Here is a 20,317-nt window from a genome sequence, read left to right on the forward strand (position 1 = left end):
AGTTACAGCTCTAACAAGCACACTGTGCCACTTCACTCTAAGGCTGCCAGCCAGCCACGTCTTTGATGGTTGTGAAGGACTCATAACTTTACTGCTTTTAGGCGATTCTCTTCTGCATGCTTACAGATATTATACAGATACTATTCTGCACCTCAGTGCCCTTGACACTCCCGGGAGCAAGACCAGCGTGCTATTATTATCTTCACTTTATGGATGAGGAAAATGATGCTTGTTAAGTCAAAGAACCTGCTCAAAGTCAAGCCGCCAGTAGTCAGAGCCAAAGGTGGTTTTAAAGTGTTCTTTCTAGTGCATTGTAAAACTCACCTTATTTCTAGTTTTTGTTTGTTTCTTGTCTTTTCTCATTTTGGTTTTTCAAGACAGGGTTTCTTTGTGTAGCATTGGTTGTCCTGGAACTAGCTCTGTAGACCAGGCTGGCCTCGAATTCACAGAGATTTGCCTGCCTCTGCCTCCTGAGTGCTGGGATTAAAGGAATGTGCCATCATTACCCTTTTTTGTTTTGTTTTTTGCTTTTTTTTTTTTTTTGGTTTTTCGAGACAGGGTTTCTCTGTAGCTTTTGGAGCCTGTCCTGGAACTAGCTCTTGTAGACCAGGCTGGCCTCGAACTCTCAGAGATCCGCCTGCCTCTGCCTCCCGAGTGCTGGGATTAAAGGCGTGGGCCACCACCTCCCGGCTGTTTTTTGCTTTTTGAGAAGGAGTTTCATTTCACTATGTAGCCCTGGGTGGCCTGGCAATCACTATGTAAGACCAGGCTAGCTTTGAACTCACAGAAACCCTCCAGAGTGCTGGGATTAAAGGTGTGAACCACCACCCGCTCTATTTAGGATTTTAACCCAGGGCCAAGACTCAGGTGATAGCACATACGCACACACAAGTCTAGCTCAACCAGAGGGCAGTGCCAGCAACTTGTTCCCAGATGCCAACTTGCGGCTAGAGCGAAGGCTCTGTCTCCGGACCTTTGAACACTCTCAGGCGAATAAGAGAGAACGCTGGAGGAATCAGGAGATTATCTCGGAAACTACATCTCCCAGAAGCCTCCTGTCCGGGTTGCTCGATCGGGGATGTATTTCCGGTAAAGTAGGCTTCAGCTAGTCTGCAAGCCTCAAGCGGCTGGGCCTGCTTCCGGTAGTCTTGGCGGAGGCTGCTGCTCAGATAGTGTGGTATCGGTGGTGGAGTTTGCTGAGCATTTTCTAGACCCCAGTAGGCATGGCGGCGGCATTTCGCAAGGCAGCTAAGTCTCGGCAGCGGGAACATCGAGAACGAAGCCAGGTAGGCCCGCGCAGGCCCCGTGGGCGACGGCTGGTGGCCCCTGCCTCCCTGCTACCCCAGCGTCCCAGCTAGCACATCTGCCTTCCGTAAATACCCGACACACGGGGCCTGCCCCCAGCATGCCTCGTCGGGGAGACCTGGGGACCCGGTTAGGGGGATTGTCACTCCCTAGGGTAGGAGGTTCCGTGGGTATTGAGTGAGGCGAGGCGTGTCAGAATCCTTTCCCGGTGTCCAGCAGTAGTTGGCGCCCCACATCCGACTCGGACTGGAGTTGTTACCGAGGACAGGTGTTCCTAAAGTGGGCCCAACTTTTGGCTTGGGATTTGTGACTCCTGTAGAGCTGTCACGTGCCTCACCCTGAAATCGTGGTACTTTCCTTCTCCCTTCTGGAGGGTGACTTGACCATTTCCAAACTGTGGGGACTGATAGCCCAGATCTGTAACTGCAGCTACTCGGGAGGCCAAGACAGAAGGATCACAAAGTTAGGGACTGCCTGAGCAACTTAGACCTCTCTTAAAATAAAACTCTAAAAACATTCTGGATGTACAGCGCGGTGGTGAAGTGCGCGCCTAGCAAGATTTAGTCCTCGGTAGGAAGAAAAGGAGGGAGGGAATCCCCTACGAGATGTTAGTTAGAATAAGTAAATGTGGCATTTCTAAGGAGAATGTGTCGGTGTGGGGATATGTGCTAGAAATAAAGATGTATCCAGACTCACATCATCCCCTTTACTATTCTCAGAAATCGCATAACTAGTTCCAGCCTTTAACGGCTGGAGAGGGGGCTTAGCCATTAAGAACACCTGACTGCTGTGTTCAAAGCCCAGCACCTACATCGTGGACTCACAAGTACCTGTAACTCCAACTCCAGAAAATTCTTCACTCCCTTCTGGCTTGCACAGGCTCTGCTCTCACTGGGTCATACACATAGACATACACAGTTATGCATCTTTTTTTTAACTATTATTTATTTGTTTATTTTTGGTGTTTCGAGGCAGGGTTTCTCTGTAACACTGACTGTCCTGGGACTCACTCTCTAGACCAGGCTGGCCTTGAACTCACAGAGATCCACCTGCCTCTGCTGAATGCTGGGATTAAAGGCGTGTGCCAACCACTGCCAGCTTTTATTTTTTTATTTTATTTTATTTTTAGATTTATTTTATTTATTATGTAAACAGTGCTCTGTCTGCATGCTTTCCTGCAGTCAGAAGATGGCACTGGATTTCATTACAGATGGTTGGGAGTCAGTATATGGTTGCTGGGAATTGAACTCAGGACCTCTGGAGGAACAGTCAATGTTTTTAACCTCTGAGCCATTTCTCCAACCCCTATTTTTTATTTTTAATCAAAAAATTAGCTTATGTGTGTACATGTGTGTCTGTGGATGGGTGTGTGCACTTGACTATATATGCCTGTGGGAGCTCTCCCTGGAGCTGGGGTTGCAGGTAGTTGTAACACGCTTGATGTGGGTGCTGGGAGATGAACTTGGATCTTCTGGAAGAGAATAATGTGTTTTAAACTATTAAACTATCTCTTTAGTCCTCAAATAAATAATAAATATTTCTTCTTCTCCTCCTCTCCCTCCTCCTCCTCCTCCTCCTTCTCCTCCTCCTCCTCCTCCTTCTTTTTTGGTAAGAGGATCAAGAATTTAGGATAATCCACCAAGTTTTAGGACACTCTGGGCTACATGAGACAGTATCTCAACAAAACAAAATGGCTCAGTACTAGCTGCACAAGCCACGTGACCTAAGTAAGCTCCTCAGAGCTCATAGAAAAGTGGAGGAAAGAGTGGACTGTTCTCAACTCTTTATTTTGAGAATATAACTTAATCACAGCATTTCCCCTTCTCTTTCTACCCTCCAAACCCTCCCATATACTAAGGCTCGCTCTTTTAACTTCTTGGCCTCTCTTTGGAGAATGGACTCTTAAGGAGTGGCATGTATACCCGCATACACAGATATGTATACACACAAAATTAGACCGCAGTAACAACAAACAGAACCCCCATATAAACAACCCACAAGGCCTTTGGAGATACCAGTGGTACAGAGGCCGAAGAAAGGGAAAGGATATTACCTCTGAAACCGTGCAACTGATTGATGCTGTTGAATGTCGGCCCCTCTCTCTGGTTCTCCTTCTAATAGTTTAAAAGTCCATTTGTAGTTGTTCTCGGCCAAAAGGATGAGAAGGGATAGTTCTGAGTCTTTTTTTCCAAGACAGGGTTTCTCTGTGTAGCTTCCCTGTCCTGGAACTCACTCTGTAGACTCATAGAGATCCACCTGCCTTTGCCTCCCTAGTGCTGGGATTAAAAGTGTGCGCCACCACTGCCTGGTGTTCTGAGTTTTTTTAAGCACACATTCTTTCTGCTTAATAGCATTTATTTTGGTGTATGCCTAGTGGAAGCAGTATCATACATGTATTGAAAAGTTTATCTTACATGTATTTTATTTAACTGTGTGTGTATTGGGGCCACAGCTTTGTGACGTTCAGAGGACAACTTGTGGGAGTTGCCTCCATGTTTAAACTGACATGATGGCAGATGCCTTTACCCGCGGGTAGTATATTTTAACATCTTGTTTGCGAGACTAGACAGACTTATCGAAAACTGGTAGTGGCCCGACCTTGGTGAAGTGTAAACACATGACTCTCAGCCATTCCACTCAGAGCAGCTGTTGGGAAGCGGGTTATTATTTCCTCATATTTCCTTAAGGAAATGAGGCTCAGATGGGTCAAGTATTTACCCAGAGAGGGACAGCTAGAGCTGTCATATGGCAAAGGTGGAAATCACATCAGGTGTTTAAGAATACAGAGGTGTGGGGCTGGAGAGATGGCTCAGTGGTTAAGAGCATTGCCTGTTCTTCCAAAGGTCCTGAGTTCAATTCCCAGCAACCACATGGTGGCTCACAACCATCTGTAATGAGGTCTGGTGCCCTCTTCTGGCCTGTAGACATACACACAGACAGAATATTGTATACATAATAAGTAAATAAATATTAAAAAAAAAAAGAATACAGAGGTGGAGCTGGGGAGAGGGGTCGTCCTTTAAGAGCACTGGCTGCTCTTCAATTTCTAGCATCCACATGGCAGCTTACAACTGTCTGTAACTCCAGTTCCAGGGGATCTGGCACCCTCATAGAGACATACATGCCGGCAACACACCAGTGCACATAAAAATAAATCTTGGGAAAAAAAAAGAAATAAAACTAAAAAAATATATAGAGGCAACTTTATAAGATATGGCACATTAAAAATACCAGATGTGGGCCTGGAGGGCTGACGCAGTGGTTAAGAGAACTTGTTGCTGTTTGAGAGGACTCAGGTTCAGTTCCTAGCACCGATATGTCAGCTCACATCCATCTGTAACTCCAGTTCTAGGGGTTTGAGGCTCTCTTTTGGCCTTCTTGGGCACCAGGCACAGTAGTGGTGCACAGCATATATGAAAGTAAAACAGTCATACACAGCTGGTCAGTGGTGGCGCTCGCCTTCAATCCCAGCACTCGGGAGGCAGAGACAGGCGGATCTCTGAGGGTTCGAGGCCAGCCTGGTCTACAGAGTGAGTTCTAGGACAGGCTTCAAAGCTACACAGAGAAACCCTGTCTTGAAAAACAACAACAACAACATTTAAAATACCAAGTATGCAACATGTGTGGAAATGGTAGAGATATAGAACATTGTGTTGAAATGTTTTGAACTCATAGGTCAGTTTGCTTTTGAAGGCAAAGCTACTGAATGTGTGTGAATTTTTTTTTTTTTTTTTGAGATAAGAGCTCCCTATTTAGCCTATGTTGAAATAGGAGCAGCGGGCTACGTTCCTGGCACCCGGCCGCCCTCACGGCTAGCTTTACCCAAAATAATTACACGGAAACTGTATTCTTTTAAACACTGCCTGACCCATTAGTTTCAGTTTCTTATTGGCTAGCTCTTACATATCAATCTAACCTATTTCTATTAATCTGTGTAGCCCACGAGCTGGCTTACCAGGAATGATCTTAACCTGTGTCTGCCTAGAGTGGGAGAATCATGGCGACTCCTGATTCAGCTTCTTTCTCCCAGCATTCTGTTCTGTTTACTCCGCCTACCTAAGGGTTGGCCTATCAAATGGGTCTAGGCAGTTTCTTTATTAATAAGAAATCACTCCCACATCAAGCCTAGACTTACCTTAAATTCAATTTGTGATCCTTCTGCCTTAGCCTTGTTGATGTTGGGATTACAGTACATCCTGCCTAAAATGGTCATTTTGAGCATCCTAGGAATAGCTGTGCATGCTGTAAAAGGAGTATCTCCTAATCCCTCAGTGTCCTCAGGAGCTAGATGCTCTTTCATCTTACAAATTAAGAGCCTGATGCTTAAAGAGATTAAATTTCACATAATATAAAGTAAAATAAACACTCGCAAATAGTTGACTTGGATTAATATAGAAGAAAGGGATTTCAAGGCGATGCCCGAATCACTTGTGATTTGGGTTCCTTGTGTTTTCCTTTGTGCTGGCCCTGTGTGATGTGGTGGAAGCTCTCGGTGATTCATGTGGAGGAGGAAATGTGTAACTGCTGCACATGTAGTCTGTTTCCTCTGTAACACACGTGTACCATCACACATGATTCCAAGACCGCTACCTCATTGCTGTTCCCTGTCAGTCTCCCTTTGCAATATTAGAAATAAAAGCTATCATGGGTGCTGGAAGATGACTCAGCGGTTAAGAACACTTCCTGCTCTTGCAGAGGACCCAGGTTTGTTTTCCAGCACTCACATGGTAGCTTACAGCCATCTATAACTTCAGTTTCAGGGGACTTGATGCTTTTATCTGACCTCTGAGGGCACCAGGCATGCATGTGGTGCACATATGTACCTGCAGGCAAAACACTGATACGCATAAAACAAATGTAACTGAGTCTCTGACAGTTGTGAGCTGCCATGTGGGTGCTGGTAATTGAGCCTAGGTCCTTTGGAAGAACAGCCAGTGCCCTTAGCCACTGAGCCATCTCTCCAGGCCCATTTTTGACTAAGTATCTCTCTTTCTTTTTCTGTTCAGACAGGGTTTCTCTGTGTAGCTCTCACTGTCTTGTAACTGGCTCTATAGACCACGCTGGCTTCAAATTCAGAGAACCACCTGCCTCTGCCTCCCAAATGCGGGATTAAAGATGTGTGCCACCACTGCGCATAACAATAATTACAAAAATAATTAGGAAATTCAGTTTTGAGACAGTGTTTCACAGCCTTGGCTGGCCTAGAACTCTGTGTAGTCAAGGCTGGCCTTGAACTCGCAGAGACCCTGCTGCCCCTTGTCTGCTGAGTGCTCGGAGGGCTTGTGCCACCACACAGGTTAATTTTTTTTTTTTAATTACAGTTACTAATGGGTATGGGTGTATGAGTGTTGGGCAGTCATGCTGGGTAGTCGTTATGGAGGTAAGAGGATAGTGTGAGGGAGGTCAGTTCTCTCCTTCCATGTGTGGGCCCTCAGGGATCAAACTTAGGTGAGGTGGCAGACATCTCCCTTCTGACCCGTCTTGCCATCCCTGTTACTTTCCTCACTGGGTTATTTTGTCCCTTGAAAGATTAAGAGATGACAAAGGTGGCTGTAAGAATACCGTCCAAGTTATTATCCCAGGTTCAGCAGAGACTTATATATGCAGCCCAGAAGTCAAGGTTGTTCAGAGGCCTGGGATAGCAGTGCAGATCTATTATCCTGGCCCTCAACAGGCTGAGGCCAGGAGGCTCACAAGCCCTGGCTGAAGTAACAGTGGGTTCCAGGCCAACCTGGGCTATGGAATGGGACCCTATCTCAAAAAAGGCAGGTGTGGGGTGGGGTGGGGGTAGAGTCAAGCACAAAGCTGGATATGGGGGGAACATCCTCATCATCATAGCTTTTGGGAGGCTGAGGCAGGAGGTCACGAGTTTGAAGTCAACCAGAGCTGTATGATAACCTGCTTCCAAACCCAAAGCCAAACAAACATTCTTCAGAGCAGAAAGAGTATAGTGGGCTCTGAGATAGCATAGACTGGCTGCAGAAGGTAGGGGCTCTGCATTCCTAGAGAGTAAATAGCTCCTGTATATGTAGCTAGGGATGACCTTGGACTTCTGATCAGCCTGCCTACTTTCTTTGTACAAGGATTACAGTTGTGTGCCATAATGCCAGGTTTATGTGGCTCTGTAGATTGAACCTAGGGATTTTTGTATGCTAGGCAAACAATCCATCAGCTGAGGTACATCCTCAGCCTTGGTTCTACATTCCTGAATGTATTCTCTAAATGTCATTCCCCTTCTGGAATATGCTTTACCTTTTTTGTAATGGTCATAAAGATGAAATAGTACTATGTAACAAGCATAGCACATTGCTTTGGGACAGAGTCGGTACATAATTGTGAGCTGTTAAGATGATGTAGGTAGAGTTCGGGGGTGTAACTCAGTGGGTAGAGGTTCTGGGTTTTGATCCTCAGCACCTAATAAAAGCCTGGCATGGTGGCATACACTTCTAATTCCAGCACTCTGCAGGTGGAGGCAGGAGGATCAGAAGTTAAGTAGGCCAAAGAATTAAGCTCTCCTCAATAGCAAAAAGTCAAAAAAGCATCTAACATAGACACACATAATTTACGCAGGATTTCATGTAGCTTAGACTGGCCTTAAACTCCTGATCCCTTTGTTTCCCGTTTTTCAAGTTCTGGTATTATAAACATGTACCAATTTAACCTGACATTAAGCACTCGGAGTAATGGTAGAAGGCTATAAAGAAGATAGTCACGCCGGGGGGGGGGGTGTAGGGGGGGTGGAGGGGGTGGGGGTGCAAGCCTTTAATCCCAGCACTTGGGAGGCAGGGGTAGGTGGATCTCTGTGAGTTCAAGGCCAGCCTGGTCTACAAGAGCTAGTTCCAGGACAGGCTCCAAAGCTACAGGGAAACCCTGTCTCGAGCCCCCCACCGCCCCAAAAAAGACAGAGTCATGGAACCCTGCACGTTGTAGAAGTGAGTGTCAGAGAGAGTACTTCCCATTTTACTTGGTTTTGCCTCTGCTGCTCTCTGTTTTGTTTTGTTTCTGGTCTTACTATGTAGCCTTTGCAATCCTCCTGCCTCAGGCTTCCAAGTGTCAGAATTGCAGGCAAGTACCATTTACCCAGCCTTACTGTTCCTATTTTATAGTTAGGAAATGACAGCTCAGAGAAGTTAAGTGATTTATTTGCCCAAGGTCAGAGATTGTTACGAGGTAAAGCTTGGATTGAACCTGAGTCCGAAACTCTAAATTTAGCGCCCTTAAGCACAGTTGCCTCCTGTTGCTGTGTTTTCCCTTCATAGTATTTTATAAGCCCTTGGATTAACCTGGTAGTAATTTTAGTACAGCTGGCAACTGCTTGCTTAGTGCCGAGTCATTGTTGCCTCTCTCTGTCCTTAATAGGCCAAGAAATCTACTATGGCGGTGCTTGTGACCTGTCTGGCTCCTGGACGAGCCGTCTCATCCCTGGCAGGGCCTAGTAAGGGGGAGGAGGGAGGAACAGGGTAGTGGGCTGGCTCCAAGGACACATTTACTGAGTACTACAGAGTCCTGTTCCTGTCAGGTGTCATGTTGCTTTCAGCTTGTGTTTGCCAAGAGAACTAAGTGCGTCCTTTTCCTTTTGTCTTCTAGCCTGGCTTTCGAAAACGTCTGGGTTTGCTGGAGAAGAAGAAAGATTACAAACTTCGTGCAAAGTGAGTCCAGTATTTCTGGTAGAGGTGCTGCCAAAAAATCTTACAGCATTGGCATACTACTGCTAAAGTGTCCATGTATCTACCGGGGAAGTAATTTCCTGTTGTCGATAAAATAGCCAAAGCTCTGGCAGCCTGTTAGGTATTTTCCTGTGACCCCCTCCCCCCAGCCTCTCTTTGCTCAGACAGAGCGGTACTTAAGCAGTTGCCCCCGTCATTTTTTTTTTTTCATTAGGCCTGTCCAGGTGGTTTTCTCATAGTGGCGTTGCTTTGCCTCCACCTTGGTGTTTGCTCCCTTTTCTTGAAATGAAAGATACAATCTAAAAATTCCACTTGCTGAGTCTCTTACATCATTATTTGTGGTGTGGAATGAGATGTGAAAGACGGATTCATGAGCCTGAGAGTGGGTGATGATGAACTATGAAAACATTTTATAAAACAATTATGTCCATTCTTTTCTTTAGCACTTCATTTGCAAAATGCTTGTAATTGCTTATTAGCATACAAGTCAGCTGAGGTTCTTTACTCCTGGTGTGGGGGTGGTGGTGATTAAATGGATTTCTCTAGGCCCCAGATTTTAATTAATTTATTTATTTTTTAAAGTTTATTTATTATGTACAGTGTTCAGCCTCCATGCCTGCAGGCCAGAAGAGGGCACCAGATCTCATTACAGATGGTTGTGAGCCACCATGTGGTTGCTGGGAATTGGACTCAAGACCTCTGGAAGAGCAGTCAGTGCTCTTAACCTCTGAGTCATCTCTCCAGCCCTCCAGATTTTAATTTTTTAAAAACTTATGTATTTTATTTTATTTTTGGAGATAAGGTCTCACTATATATCCCTGGCTGGCCTGAAACTCACTTTGTAGACCAGGCTGACCTCAAATTTACAGAGATTTCCCCCCTCTCTCTGCCTCCTGATATATGCCTGTGGAGGCCAGAAGAGGGCATCAGATCCTCTTGGAACTGGAGTTATAGACACTTGTTAGCTGCCGTGTCTGTTCTGGGAATTGGACCTGGGACCTCTGGAAAAGCAGTCAGTTTCCTTCCTTCCTTCCTTCCTTCCTCCCTCCCTCCCTCCCTCCCTCCCTCCTCCCTCCCTGACTCCCTAATTTTTTTGTGTGTGTGTGTGTGACAATCTCCTCGTGTAGTCTAGGCTGGCCTCAAACTCAAGGTCTCCTACCTCAGCTTCTCGAGTGCTGGGATTATAGTTGTATGTATCATGCCTGACTGGGGCCAGAGCTGCTTGTTGTTGTTGTTTTGAGGTAGGGTCTTTCTATGTAGCCATGACTGTCCTGGAATTTACTATGTAGACCAGGATGCCTGGAACACAGAGATCTGCCTGCCTCTGCCAGTGCTTGGAGTAAAGGCATGTTCCACCATGTTGGACATATTAGAACTTTGAAACTAATTGTAAGAATTGAGTGCTGGGGGCTGGAGAGATGGCTCAGAGGTTAAGAGCACTGCTATTCTTCCAAAGGACCTGGGTTCAATTCCCAGCACCCACGTGGCAGCTCACAACTGTCTGTAACTCTATCTCCAAAGGACCTGAGGACACCTTCACACAGACCCATATGCAGGCAATACACCAATGTATATAAAAATAAATACATCTTAAAAAAAAAAAGAACTGAGTGCTGTCGTTAGTTTCCTTTTTTTGTGGTGTGATAGGAAATGGGACTTGAACCTAGGGCCTTATGCATTCGAGAGAAAACTCTCTACCATTGAGCTATAGCTCCAACCCCGAGTGCAGTGATTGGGTCAGGCAGTGTCGAGGACATGAGTTTATATGTTTGTTTATTCCTTCCAACAACCTTCTGGGGCAGGTTACTGTTAGATTTGTTTTATATGTGAACCACACAGTCCGGCTGCAGAGCTCACCACTCCCCTGCTCTGCTGTACTGCAGAGAGTGGTATCTGAGTCATGGCAGGACTTCAGTGCTGAAGCTTGGACTACAACCCTTCATGAGGAGTTTCAAGTTGTGCTTCATTTGGTGTCCTTTTGTAGTGGTTTAGGTGGCACTAAGATGTGGGGAGGAGACAGTTACTTTCAGGTGTGATTGGGACAGAGGATGCTTAAGATTGTGGGTCTTACAGGGAGCCCGACTCGTGACAGTGGACCATGGAGCAATCTGGTCACTGCTAGCTTCCTTCCTTCCTTCCTTCCTTCCTTCCTTCCTTCCTTCCTTTTTTTAAATAGTGTTCTGCTGGCATGTATGCCTGCAGGCCAGAAGAGGGCGCCAGATCTCTTTACAGGTGGTTGTGAGCCACCATGTGGTTGCTGGGAATTGAACTCAGGACCTTTGGAAGAGCAGGTAGTGCTCTTAACCACTGAGCCATCTCTCCAGCCCTGCTTTGGGTTTCTTCAATATATTTTTTGTGTGTGTGATTTTCATTGGTTTGTTTGCTTTGAGGGATTTTGTTTGTTTGTTTTTTTAAGACAAGCTCTCACTTTAAGTCAAATTGATTTCAAATTTGTGATTCTTCTGCTTCAGTCTCCTAAGTGTTGACGTAGTAGATGTGCCTCTAGGTTATGAATTTTTTTAATTTATTTACTTTCATTTCATTTTTAAAAAATTATTTACTTTTATTTCATTTGTATTTTGCCTGCATGTAGGCCTGTGTGAGAGTGTCAGATCTTGGCATTAGAGACAGTTGCTAGCTGCCATGAGTGCTGAGAACTGACCCTGGGTCCTCTGGAAGAGCAGTCAGTGCTCTTAGCCACTGAGCCATCTGTCCAGATCCCGCCCCCCCCCAAACCAGGTTATGAACTTTTAAATTCATGTAGTTCATCTGTGTGGATAGTTTTTCTTCTGCAGTGAAACTCTCCTGACTTGTTTTTTCAGTGACTATCATAAAAAGCAAGACTTCCTCAGAGCTCTCCGGAAGAAGGCTCTGGAAAAGAATCCAGATGAATTCTACTATAAAATGACTCGGGATAAACTCCAGGTAGGTGCAGAACAGAGCCCTAAGTGTTGGGAAATAATGGGAATGAGGCAGCACGAGGAAGTGTCCTTGTGACTCTTCTCCACTTGGACCAGGTGTTCCTGGTGAGAGGTCCAAGTCAGACTGTCCTTTTCTTGGTCAGCATGCTCCTACCTTTGCACCATCTTGGTTTTTTTTCCCTCCTCTATTTGTTGTTATTATAAAGGAGCCCAGTACCTCTGCATGCTAGACAAAGTGCTGTACCCCTGAGGTACACCCAGCCTCTTGTTTGAAGGGTAAGTGAATGGAGGCATGTCTGCTCAAGGTGGGTGTCAGTGGCCAGAGTTCTTAGTGTGCATGCTTGTCTTTGCTTTATACATGGGTTATGCAAGCAGCTTACTAATGATAGTACTCTGCTATACACTGTATCTGTTAAACTTCAATTTTAGGACGGAGTTCATGTCATCAAGAAGACCAAGGAAGAAGTGACACCGGAGCAGCTAAAGCTGATGAGAACTCAGGACATAAAATATATAGAGATGAAAAGGGTCGCAGAAGCCAAGGTGACCTTCACGTGTTTGTTCTGATGGATTTTTGTTGGTTAATTAAGAAAGGACATAGCAGATTGTGGTTGTGTATACCTCTAGTCCCAGCACCTGGGAGGTAGCAGCTCTAAGAATTAAGGCCCAGGGCTAGAGAGATGGCTCAGAAGTTAAGAGCACTGGCTGCTCTTCTAGACGTCTTGAGTTCAATTCCCAGCACCCACATGGTGGCTCACATAAACCATCTGTAATGAGATCTGGGGCCCACTTCTGGCCTGCAGGCAGAACATTGTATACTTACTAAATAAATAAATCTTTAAAAAAATTGAGGCCCTGGTTTAAACAACAACAAAGGAAACAATTGGGTAATGTCAAGTTATCAGCTGGTAGTCTACAGTGAGTTTGGTGTGATTATTTAGAGGTATAATCAGCATGGTGGAATAGAGTTCAGATTTGAGAATGAGAGATGTAGGCTAAAGTCTGGCTCTGCCAGTTTCTAACCCCATGGTTATGGACCAGTTAGCTTGAGAATGCTTATTTCTGTCATATGTTTTAAATATTGAGTTTTGTGGAATGCCTTGTATAGTGCTTGATAGATAAATTTAAGTGCTTTCATTTATAAGACTAAAACCTGCCTTGCAGTGGTGGCACACACCTTTAATCCCAGCACTCGGGAGGCAGAGGCAGGTGGATCTCTTGAGTTTGAGGCCAGCCTGGTCTACAGAGTGCATTCCAGGACAGCCAGGGGTACACAGATGTCTTGGAAAAAAAAAAAAGAATGAAACCATTGAGAACAAAGTACAAAGTATAATTATAGACATGTATGATGATGCCACAGTGAAAGCCAGTACCTAAAAATATCAAAAAGAATGAAATGAATTCTTTGCTGCTTGACAGTGGTGGTGGGAAGTGTCTCAGTTCTTGAAAGTTTATTTCTGAGACTCCGGAAGAACCCACTTTAACCATATTCCTTACTCTAGAAAATCGAAAGACTGAAATCAGAGCTCCACCTGCTGGATTTCCAGGGGAAGCAACAGAACAAGCACGTGTTCTTTTTTGACACCAAAAAGGAAGGTATGAAATGTTGAAGGTGTCTGGGGTAGTCTGCCGTGTCACTGTGTTGTATGGTGTTAGCGACAACCTGTGCCTTAAAGATTGCCTTGAATTTCAGTTGAACGGTTTGATATTGCAACTCACTTGCAAACGGCCCCAGAACTGGTAGACAGGGTCTTCAATAGACCCAGGATAGAGACCTTGCAGAAGGAGAAAGTGAAAGGCCTCACCCCTCAGACTCAGCTCAAGGTATGTATCTCTTTCGCACTCAGGTGGGAGTTGGGGAGTTTGGGTTTTTTGTTTATTTATTTTTTTTTTTTGGTTTGTGGTTCTTTTTTTTTTTTTTCTTTTGCCACTATATTTTTTATAATTATTCATGGGAAACTTCAAAACTGTCTAGATAAAGTAGAAAGATTTATTTGGTGATGGGGTGGAAGTGGATTTTTTTTGTTTGTTTTGGAGGTCCTGTTCCATAGTGGTCAGGAGCTTAGATTTTGGGTTTGAATCCCAACTCTGATCTGGTCCTTTGTGTTTTTAACATGTGCATCCTTCGCTGACGCGTAGAAAGTGCAGAGCAGGGAGGAAACACTGGAGAGTAGGATGTGGTGTGTAGTGTTTTCATATTACTTGTTTGTAACCAAGATTTTGTATTGACTTTTCCTTATGGTGCTTTCTATCACATGACTGGGTTGTGGAGATGACAGGCTTTTTCTCAGAGCCTTCTGGAGTTGAACTCTCACTTCTGACTGATTCATTTAAAAAAAAATGCTGTCAATGTGTTTCAAGCAGACAGCTGTTCTGTTTTGATTTGAATCATTTACACCGCATCAGTTTTGCTTCCAATGTTTAATTTCACAGCAGTTTCCTCTAGCTCAGAGGCAGCTAAACTTGCTTTAGTAATATAAATACCCCTAATTAGTTTGACTATATTGGGTAATCCCATAAATTTGACAGTCTGTGCAATAAAGTGAAAACAAAAGCTGTCTGAAACCACTGCTGTGAGACTCTGCTCGAGCTGGCGAGTTGTTGGTCTGAGGCTCAGCGCTAGGCCCCTTTACGTTCACAACACTGCCAGCCGAGAAGCTGGCCGAGGGGTTCTTGTGCTGACCTTGTTTGTTGGTTAGTTGTGTTTTCAGTCAGCCGGTCACTGACACTTCTCGGGTAGTAGTATTGTATTGTAGTCCTCTCCGAGGGCAGTGTCAGACCCTAAAGGAAGGCCTGCCATCAGAGCGGCAACAAACACAGGCTCGGGACTGCCGTTTTTGCCCAGCATTATTTCACTTGATTGCTTGTTTAAAGCATAATTATTTTTATCAAGAGGCTACTGCCCATGAGTATATTGCAAGTCTGCAACTTGGAAGTGATAAACAAAATCTGTGAATGGCTTGAAGTCTGTGAACATCCACCCCCCCCCCAGAAATTGTGTAATATATGTATGTACAGGTTTCTGCATATATGTACATACAGGTAGTTCAAAACAATAAAATCTGAAATCCTTTAAAATTTTTGCAAAGTTTTGAGTGCTGATACGATACTATAAGTGGGAAATTGCACACCTGATTTTATATGATGGGCCACAGTCAAAATGCAAGCATGCTAAAAATACTGTGTAAAATTATCTTCAGGCTGTGTATATAAGGAATATATGAAAAATAATGAATCACTTATTTAGACTTGGGTTTCATCCCTAAACTATCTCATGTACATGCAAATATTCCAAACACCCCAAAATATGAAATCCAAACACTCTGTTCCAAGCATTAGGGATGAGTGAGACTCAGTCTGTGTGCTATCTCAAAGAAGCCAAAGTTGTTAGTTTCTCAGATGCTTCAAGTCTCCGAAATGTAAGGACTGCAGTAGTCCTGAGGAGTCATTAGCTGGTGAGTTGTCTTCTCAGGTCTCAGTGCTGAAAATTCTCCTCTGCTCTGTGAGACTGAGATGGAGGGGCTCCAGCCCCAGCACATGGCCCATCACTGGCCCTTCTGTTGCTCTGTTCACTTCTGCAGGCTTCCAGTCCTGGGCGGCTGCTGTAACTGAGACCATTTAGTGGACCTCTGGGAACACTCTTGGAGGTGGGGGCTCCTCATGACAGTCCTGACTACCCGTTAGGCAAACCATCCTTGGGCCAGTTGCGTTTTTCCTCTGGGTCTCGTTCTGCTTTTGCTAAGTGACAGGTTTTGATAGGGAGTTTCCACACATACTTTCACTCGTGGTGTGTCCTGGCTTTAAAGTAGGCATCTTAATGGTGGGCATTTTGAGTTGAGTCTGGAATAAAAAGGGGACTGGTGAAACCACTGATGTAGCTGGACTCAAGAACTCCTTCGTCTTGTTAATTGTTTTATTTAAATGTATGTTTATTCTGTAGAGGATAGCTAAAGAAAGACAAAGGCAGTATGATTGCTTGACGCAGCGAATTGACCGGGAGAAGAAGCTGTTCGTGGTTGCACAGAAAATTCAAACCCGCAAAGATCTTATGGTGAGGAGAGATAGCCTTGAGCCTTCTTTCTTTCTTTCTTTCTTTCTTTCTTTCTTTCTTTCTTATAAAGGTCTTAACTGAGACTGGATATCGGCTGTGTGTAAATCAACAACAGTGAAATGTCTGCTCCTTTGGGGCAGTGGTCTGAGCCAGTGTCTATTGCTCTGACGCTGTAGAATGATTCCTTGATTAAGAAGGTAATAAGAGTTGTTGTTAGTCAGTGCCCTGAGCAGCAGAGGGTGGGATCAGGTAGCGTGTGGACTCTACAGCTTATGAGCAGCTCCCGTAACATTTAAACAGGTTAACAAACAGTGCATGCCACTCACGGGTGTTTAAAAATAGACAGCATTGTGCAGTGAAGTAGCAGAGCCAAGGAATTTAAGAAGCTCTTTCGTATTATCATTCCTCTAAATGTCAGATTCTTCAGCCTTGCAGATCATTTAGGTTGGCCTTTCTCAGCTAGGGTTCTGAGAGATAATTAAATTTATAATTTAAACAAAATAATTACTCAAGCTGCTCTCGCCTCAGTTTTCCCAAAGACTGTCGACAACTGGTAGCATTCTGTGTGCTCCAGGAGTTAAGTGGCTCCTGCAGCGGGTGGCCCCGGCTCTTCTGAACTTGGAGGAGGGCTCTGTGGGACTTCCCCTTAGCTAGCCTACTGACTGTGCTGCTTTAGGAGACCCTATTTATGTTTACTGCTCACCTTTTACCCTTACAGGATAAAAATAAGAAGGTGAAGGTGAAGAAAGAAACAGTGAACTCCCCGGCTATTTACAGATTCCAAACTCGCCGAAAACGTTGATACGTTAAAAATAAGTCTCATCATTCTGCATTGAAAAGAACTTTTTTCCTCTTTTGCAATAATTTCAGATTTCACTAGTTCAGATGCCTTGATTTTCTCTTTTGTAATCATGACTTATTGTTAACCTGTTATTTGATATCTGTGAGAACATTAAAGCCCCTTCCCCAATATCATTGTTTCTGTATTATTATTATTTGATTTTTCGAGACAGGGTTTCTCTGTGTAGCTTTGGACTGTCCTGGAACTCACTCTGTAAACCAGGCTGGCCTTGAACTCACAGAGATCCTCCTGCTTCTGCTTCCCAAGTGCTGGGGTTAAAGGTATATGCCACCACTGCCCGGCTTTGTTTCTATATTATGAATTCATTCTCTTACATATAGTACTTATTTTTCCTTATAAAAGTTACATAATTTTATATAGCAAAGTAGAAGATAGACAAATACATTTCTAATTTCAGTATTTAAGAATAGTTATTCCATAGTAGGAGCTTGGGCTACTTTTGTGGGCATTTTGGTGTATGTCCCCCATTGGGAGAGTTGTATATCAATTTTATATCAATTTTTGTTTATCATTCTAGCAAATTTTACATTCTAATTTTTAATTAAATCACTGCTCTGTTCAATTTTGTTATATTACAGAATTTTTCAAAAGTAATATAAGACCAAAGTAAAAAGTAAAGTCATCGTTTCTGTGTGTTTGTGTTTGGGTGGATGCAGTATGTGGTGGTGCACAGGGAGGCCATGGGACAACGCCTGGCCTTACAATCGGTTCACCGTGTCTTGAGACAGTGTCTCATTTGCCTGGAGCTCGTTGATTAGACTAGGCTGGCCAGCCAGTGAACCTCGGATCCACCTGTCTTTGTCTGCTTTTGCTGGGATTTCAGGGGAAGAGCACCACACCTGTTGGGGACAGCTTGCTGGATTTAGTTCTCTCCTCCTACAGTGTTGTCCCAGAAATCTAACTCTGTTATCAGGTTTGGTGGCCAGAGCTTTTACCTACTGGGCCGTTGTATCAGCTCCTTCACGGGGCTCTTAAAATGTGGGATCTAGGGCTGGGCAGGGGTGGCACATGCCTGTAATACCAGTACTTGGGGGGCAGAGTCAATTTGGATCTCTGATCTAGAGTTCCAGGGCAACCAGGGCTACGGAGTCGGGAAAAACAAACAACAAAAATACAGATTCTGGAAACCAAACCCGCATGCTTGCACAGCAAGGGAACCAGAATTTCTTTTGTTTTTTGAGATGGGATCTCATGGGTTCCTGAGTGACCTAAAATTAGCTGTGTAGCCAAGGATGACCTTGAACTTGTGACCTTTCTGCCTTTTTTTTTCCCTTCTTTTTAACCCTAGGACTGGAATTACAGACCTGCCAAAGCAGCTGACTAAAGTAATGGTTTTAAGGATTAAATGTGTATAGCAGAGAGAGGGATCTTCATTATTATTTGGGTGGCTTTATAAGTTGTCCAAGAGTCCATTTCTCCCTACTTATGTGTGGAGACAGCCATCCTTGGAACTGGCTCAGAAAGCTCACATTAGAACTCACTAGGACTGGCTCCGCTCCTGCCCTCTGCTCCTGGCCAATTGCCGATTCCAAGGCTATAAAATGACTTCACCTGAGAATACCGACCCCAGGCTATTTGGAGCTGTTTTCTTCTCTCCCTTGGGTCCCGCCCTTTGCTTCCTCGCCCTTATATAGGGATGGTAGGTCATGGCCAGTCAGAACAGGACTAAGCATGCTTACAGCTGTGGGAGAACTGAAAACCGTTCTGGGAGTCTTGTCCACACTCCTCTTCCTGGAGAAGAATAGCCGCGTAGGTCTGATAGATTTTCGTTTTGAAAATGTGTTTACGAGGGTTCTGCCTTTATGTCTGTACCCTGTGTGTGCCTGGTGCCTGCAGAGGCCAGAAGAGGGTGTTGGGTCCCCGGAAACAAATTATACCTGATTGTGAGCACCATGTGGGTTCTGGGAATTGAATCCAGGTCCTCTGGAAGAATAGCCAGGGCTATTAACCTCTGAGCCATCTCTCCAGGCCCAGATACACACAGACACAGACACACACAGACACACACACAGACACACACACACACAAGTGACAGGGCTACTGGGTTCCTGTATAAAGCCTAGAATGGAAGCCTGTTTCTCAGAATACATACTGTGGGATTCAGATCTGGGAACCCTGAAAATAAGGTCCCAGAGAACAAAAGCTAGCTTTTGTCTTTAGGGAGGAAGCTTTTTTAGACTGAACTCAATTTTGTGAAGAGGTGCTGAGCTCAGTACCAGTGGTCTGAGTCTCGGGTCCCATCAACAGATGTAGAGATGGTGTAGGTAACACTGTTGGGAAACCCTGGCTGGAGCAAGGCACAGGTAGTGTTTTCAGATGGTTCCTGAAAGGAATTTGACAGACCAAGTAATGGTCTGTTCCGGGGTAAGCCATCAGGCACCGACTCTGTTCTTGCCATTCCTGGGTTGGAGAGTGGGGGAGGATTGAGAGTGTACCTGCCCACCGTCTCATAAAGTGAACACCCACACAAAAGCACATGGTGCTGCATGGTCTCTCTTGTTAACTGAGGCATGAGGCAGAAATAACTTGGGCCCCATAAACAGGTACAGACACATTCATGCACCCACCTTCTGGGTGCACACACATAACACACCAATGGAGATGCTTGAAGGGGCTCGTGCTCAGTCCAAAGGGGCTGCAAAGTCCAATTGAGGAATCAAAACTAGAGGAATAAGATTAGGCATCCTTGCTGCGCCTGCGCCATTGTTGGTTGTCTCTGGGGCCCCGGGATTCTCTTCAAGAGCAGTAAACTCTTAACTGTTGAGCCACCTCTCTAGCCCCTTGTTTTAATTTTTTGACATGATCTCATGCTAGCCTGGACTGCTGTCAGAATTACAGTTATGAACCATGGTGTCTGGAGGGCCCAAGAATTCTGGGGGAGAGAGAAGTGGTCCCTTGTCATTAACTCATCACGGCTCCAGTCTCATGGATTTTGAGACCATGGCAGAGAAGGCTCTCAGTGCAACCACAAACAGACTTGCTCGGAAAGGGAGAGGGTTTGTTTTCTTAGGCTCAGGATGGTTTGGCTTGTTAGCATGGTATACCACGCTGGTTATGCCACGAGGCTGTGGGCCGCCTGTGGAAGCGGAGAACTTGCCTGTGACTCAGTATTCTTGTTTGGTTCATGTCTTGGCATAAGTCAAGACTTCAAAGCAGCAGCCGTCTGAACCCTGTGGAACCCGTGGATCTGTCCAAGGGACAGTCCCCGAGCCAGCTCAGTTCATTTACAGCCACGTCTTATGGTCCTTTCGAATAAAAGGGCCGCGCCTCAAGGCCTTGTTTTATCTTTGAGTAGAAGAATCTAATTCTGATTTTTCCGACCACGGAAGGAACTGTAGGGTGGAAGAGAGCCCAGCAGGTGGAGCTGCTGCCTCTCTCTGGGCTGCTTAGCAGCGAGCCTGCGTCTCCCACGGAAGTAGCTTCTGCCAGAACCTCCTTGTCCCCCAGAGATGCTGAGTATGGGTTTGTTTATTGAATTTAATGCCACCGAGGAGCGCTCCATGAAAAAAAT

The 20,317-nt window shown here is 45.0% G+C and overlaps 1 protein-coding gene across 1 annotated transcript; it reads left to right on the forward strand.

Annotated features, from left to right (window-relative positions):
• The first annotated feature begins 1,099 nt into the window (after positions 1 to 1,099).
• Positions 1,100 to 16,914, forward strand: Utp11 (UTP11 small subunit processome component). Its single transcript, XM_041652309.1, has 8 exons — positions 1,100 to 1,286; positions 8,893 to 8,954; positions 11,795 to 11,897; positions 12,323 to 12,436; positions 13,396 to 13,489; positions 13,587 to 13,717; positions 15,834 to 15,944; positions 16,663 to 16,914. The coding sequence occupies exons 1-8, from the start codon at positions 1,224 to 1,226 to the stop codon at positions 16,744 to 16,746; spliced, it is 762 nt and encodes a 253-aa protein (XP_041508243.1). The 5' UTR covers positions 1,100 to 1,223; the 3' UTR covers positions 16,747 to 16,914.
• The last annotated feature ends 3,403 nt before the right edge of the window (positions 16,915 to 20,317 follow it).

This window comes from Microtus oregoni, unplaced genomic scaffold (assembly GCF_018167655.1).
Source record: "Microtus oregoni isolate MIOR12 unplaced genomic scaffold, Mior012 000005F_ref0000423, whole genome shotgun sequence".
NCBI classification, from domain to species: Eukaryota; Metazoa; Chordata; class Mammalia; order Rodentia; family Cricetidae; genus Microtus; species Microtus oregoni.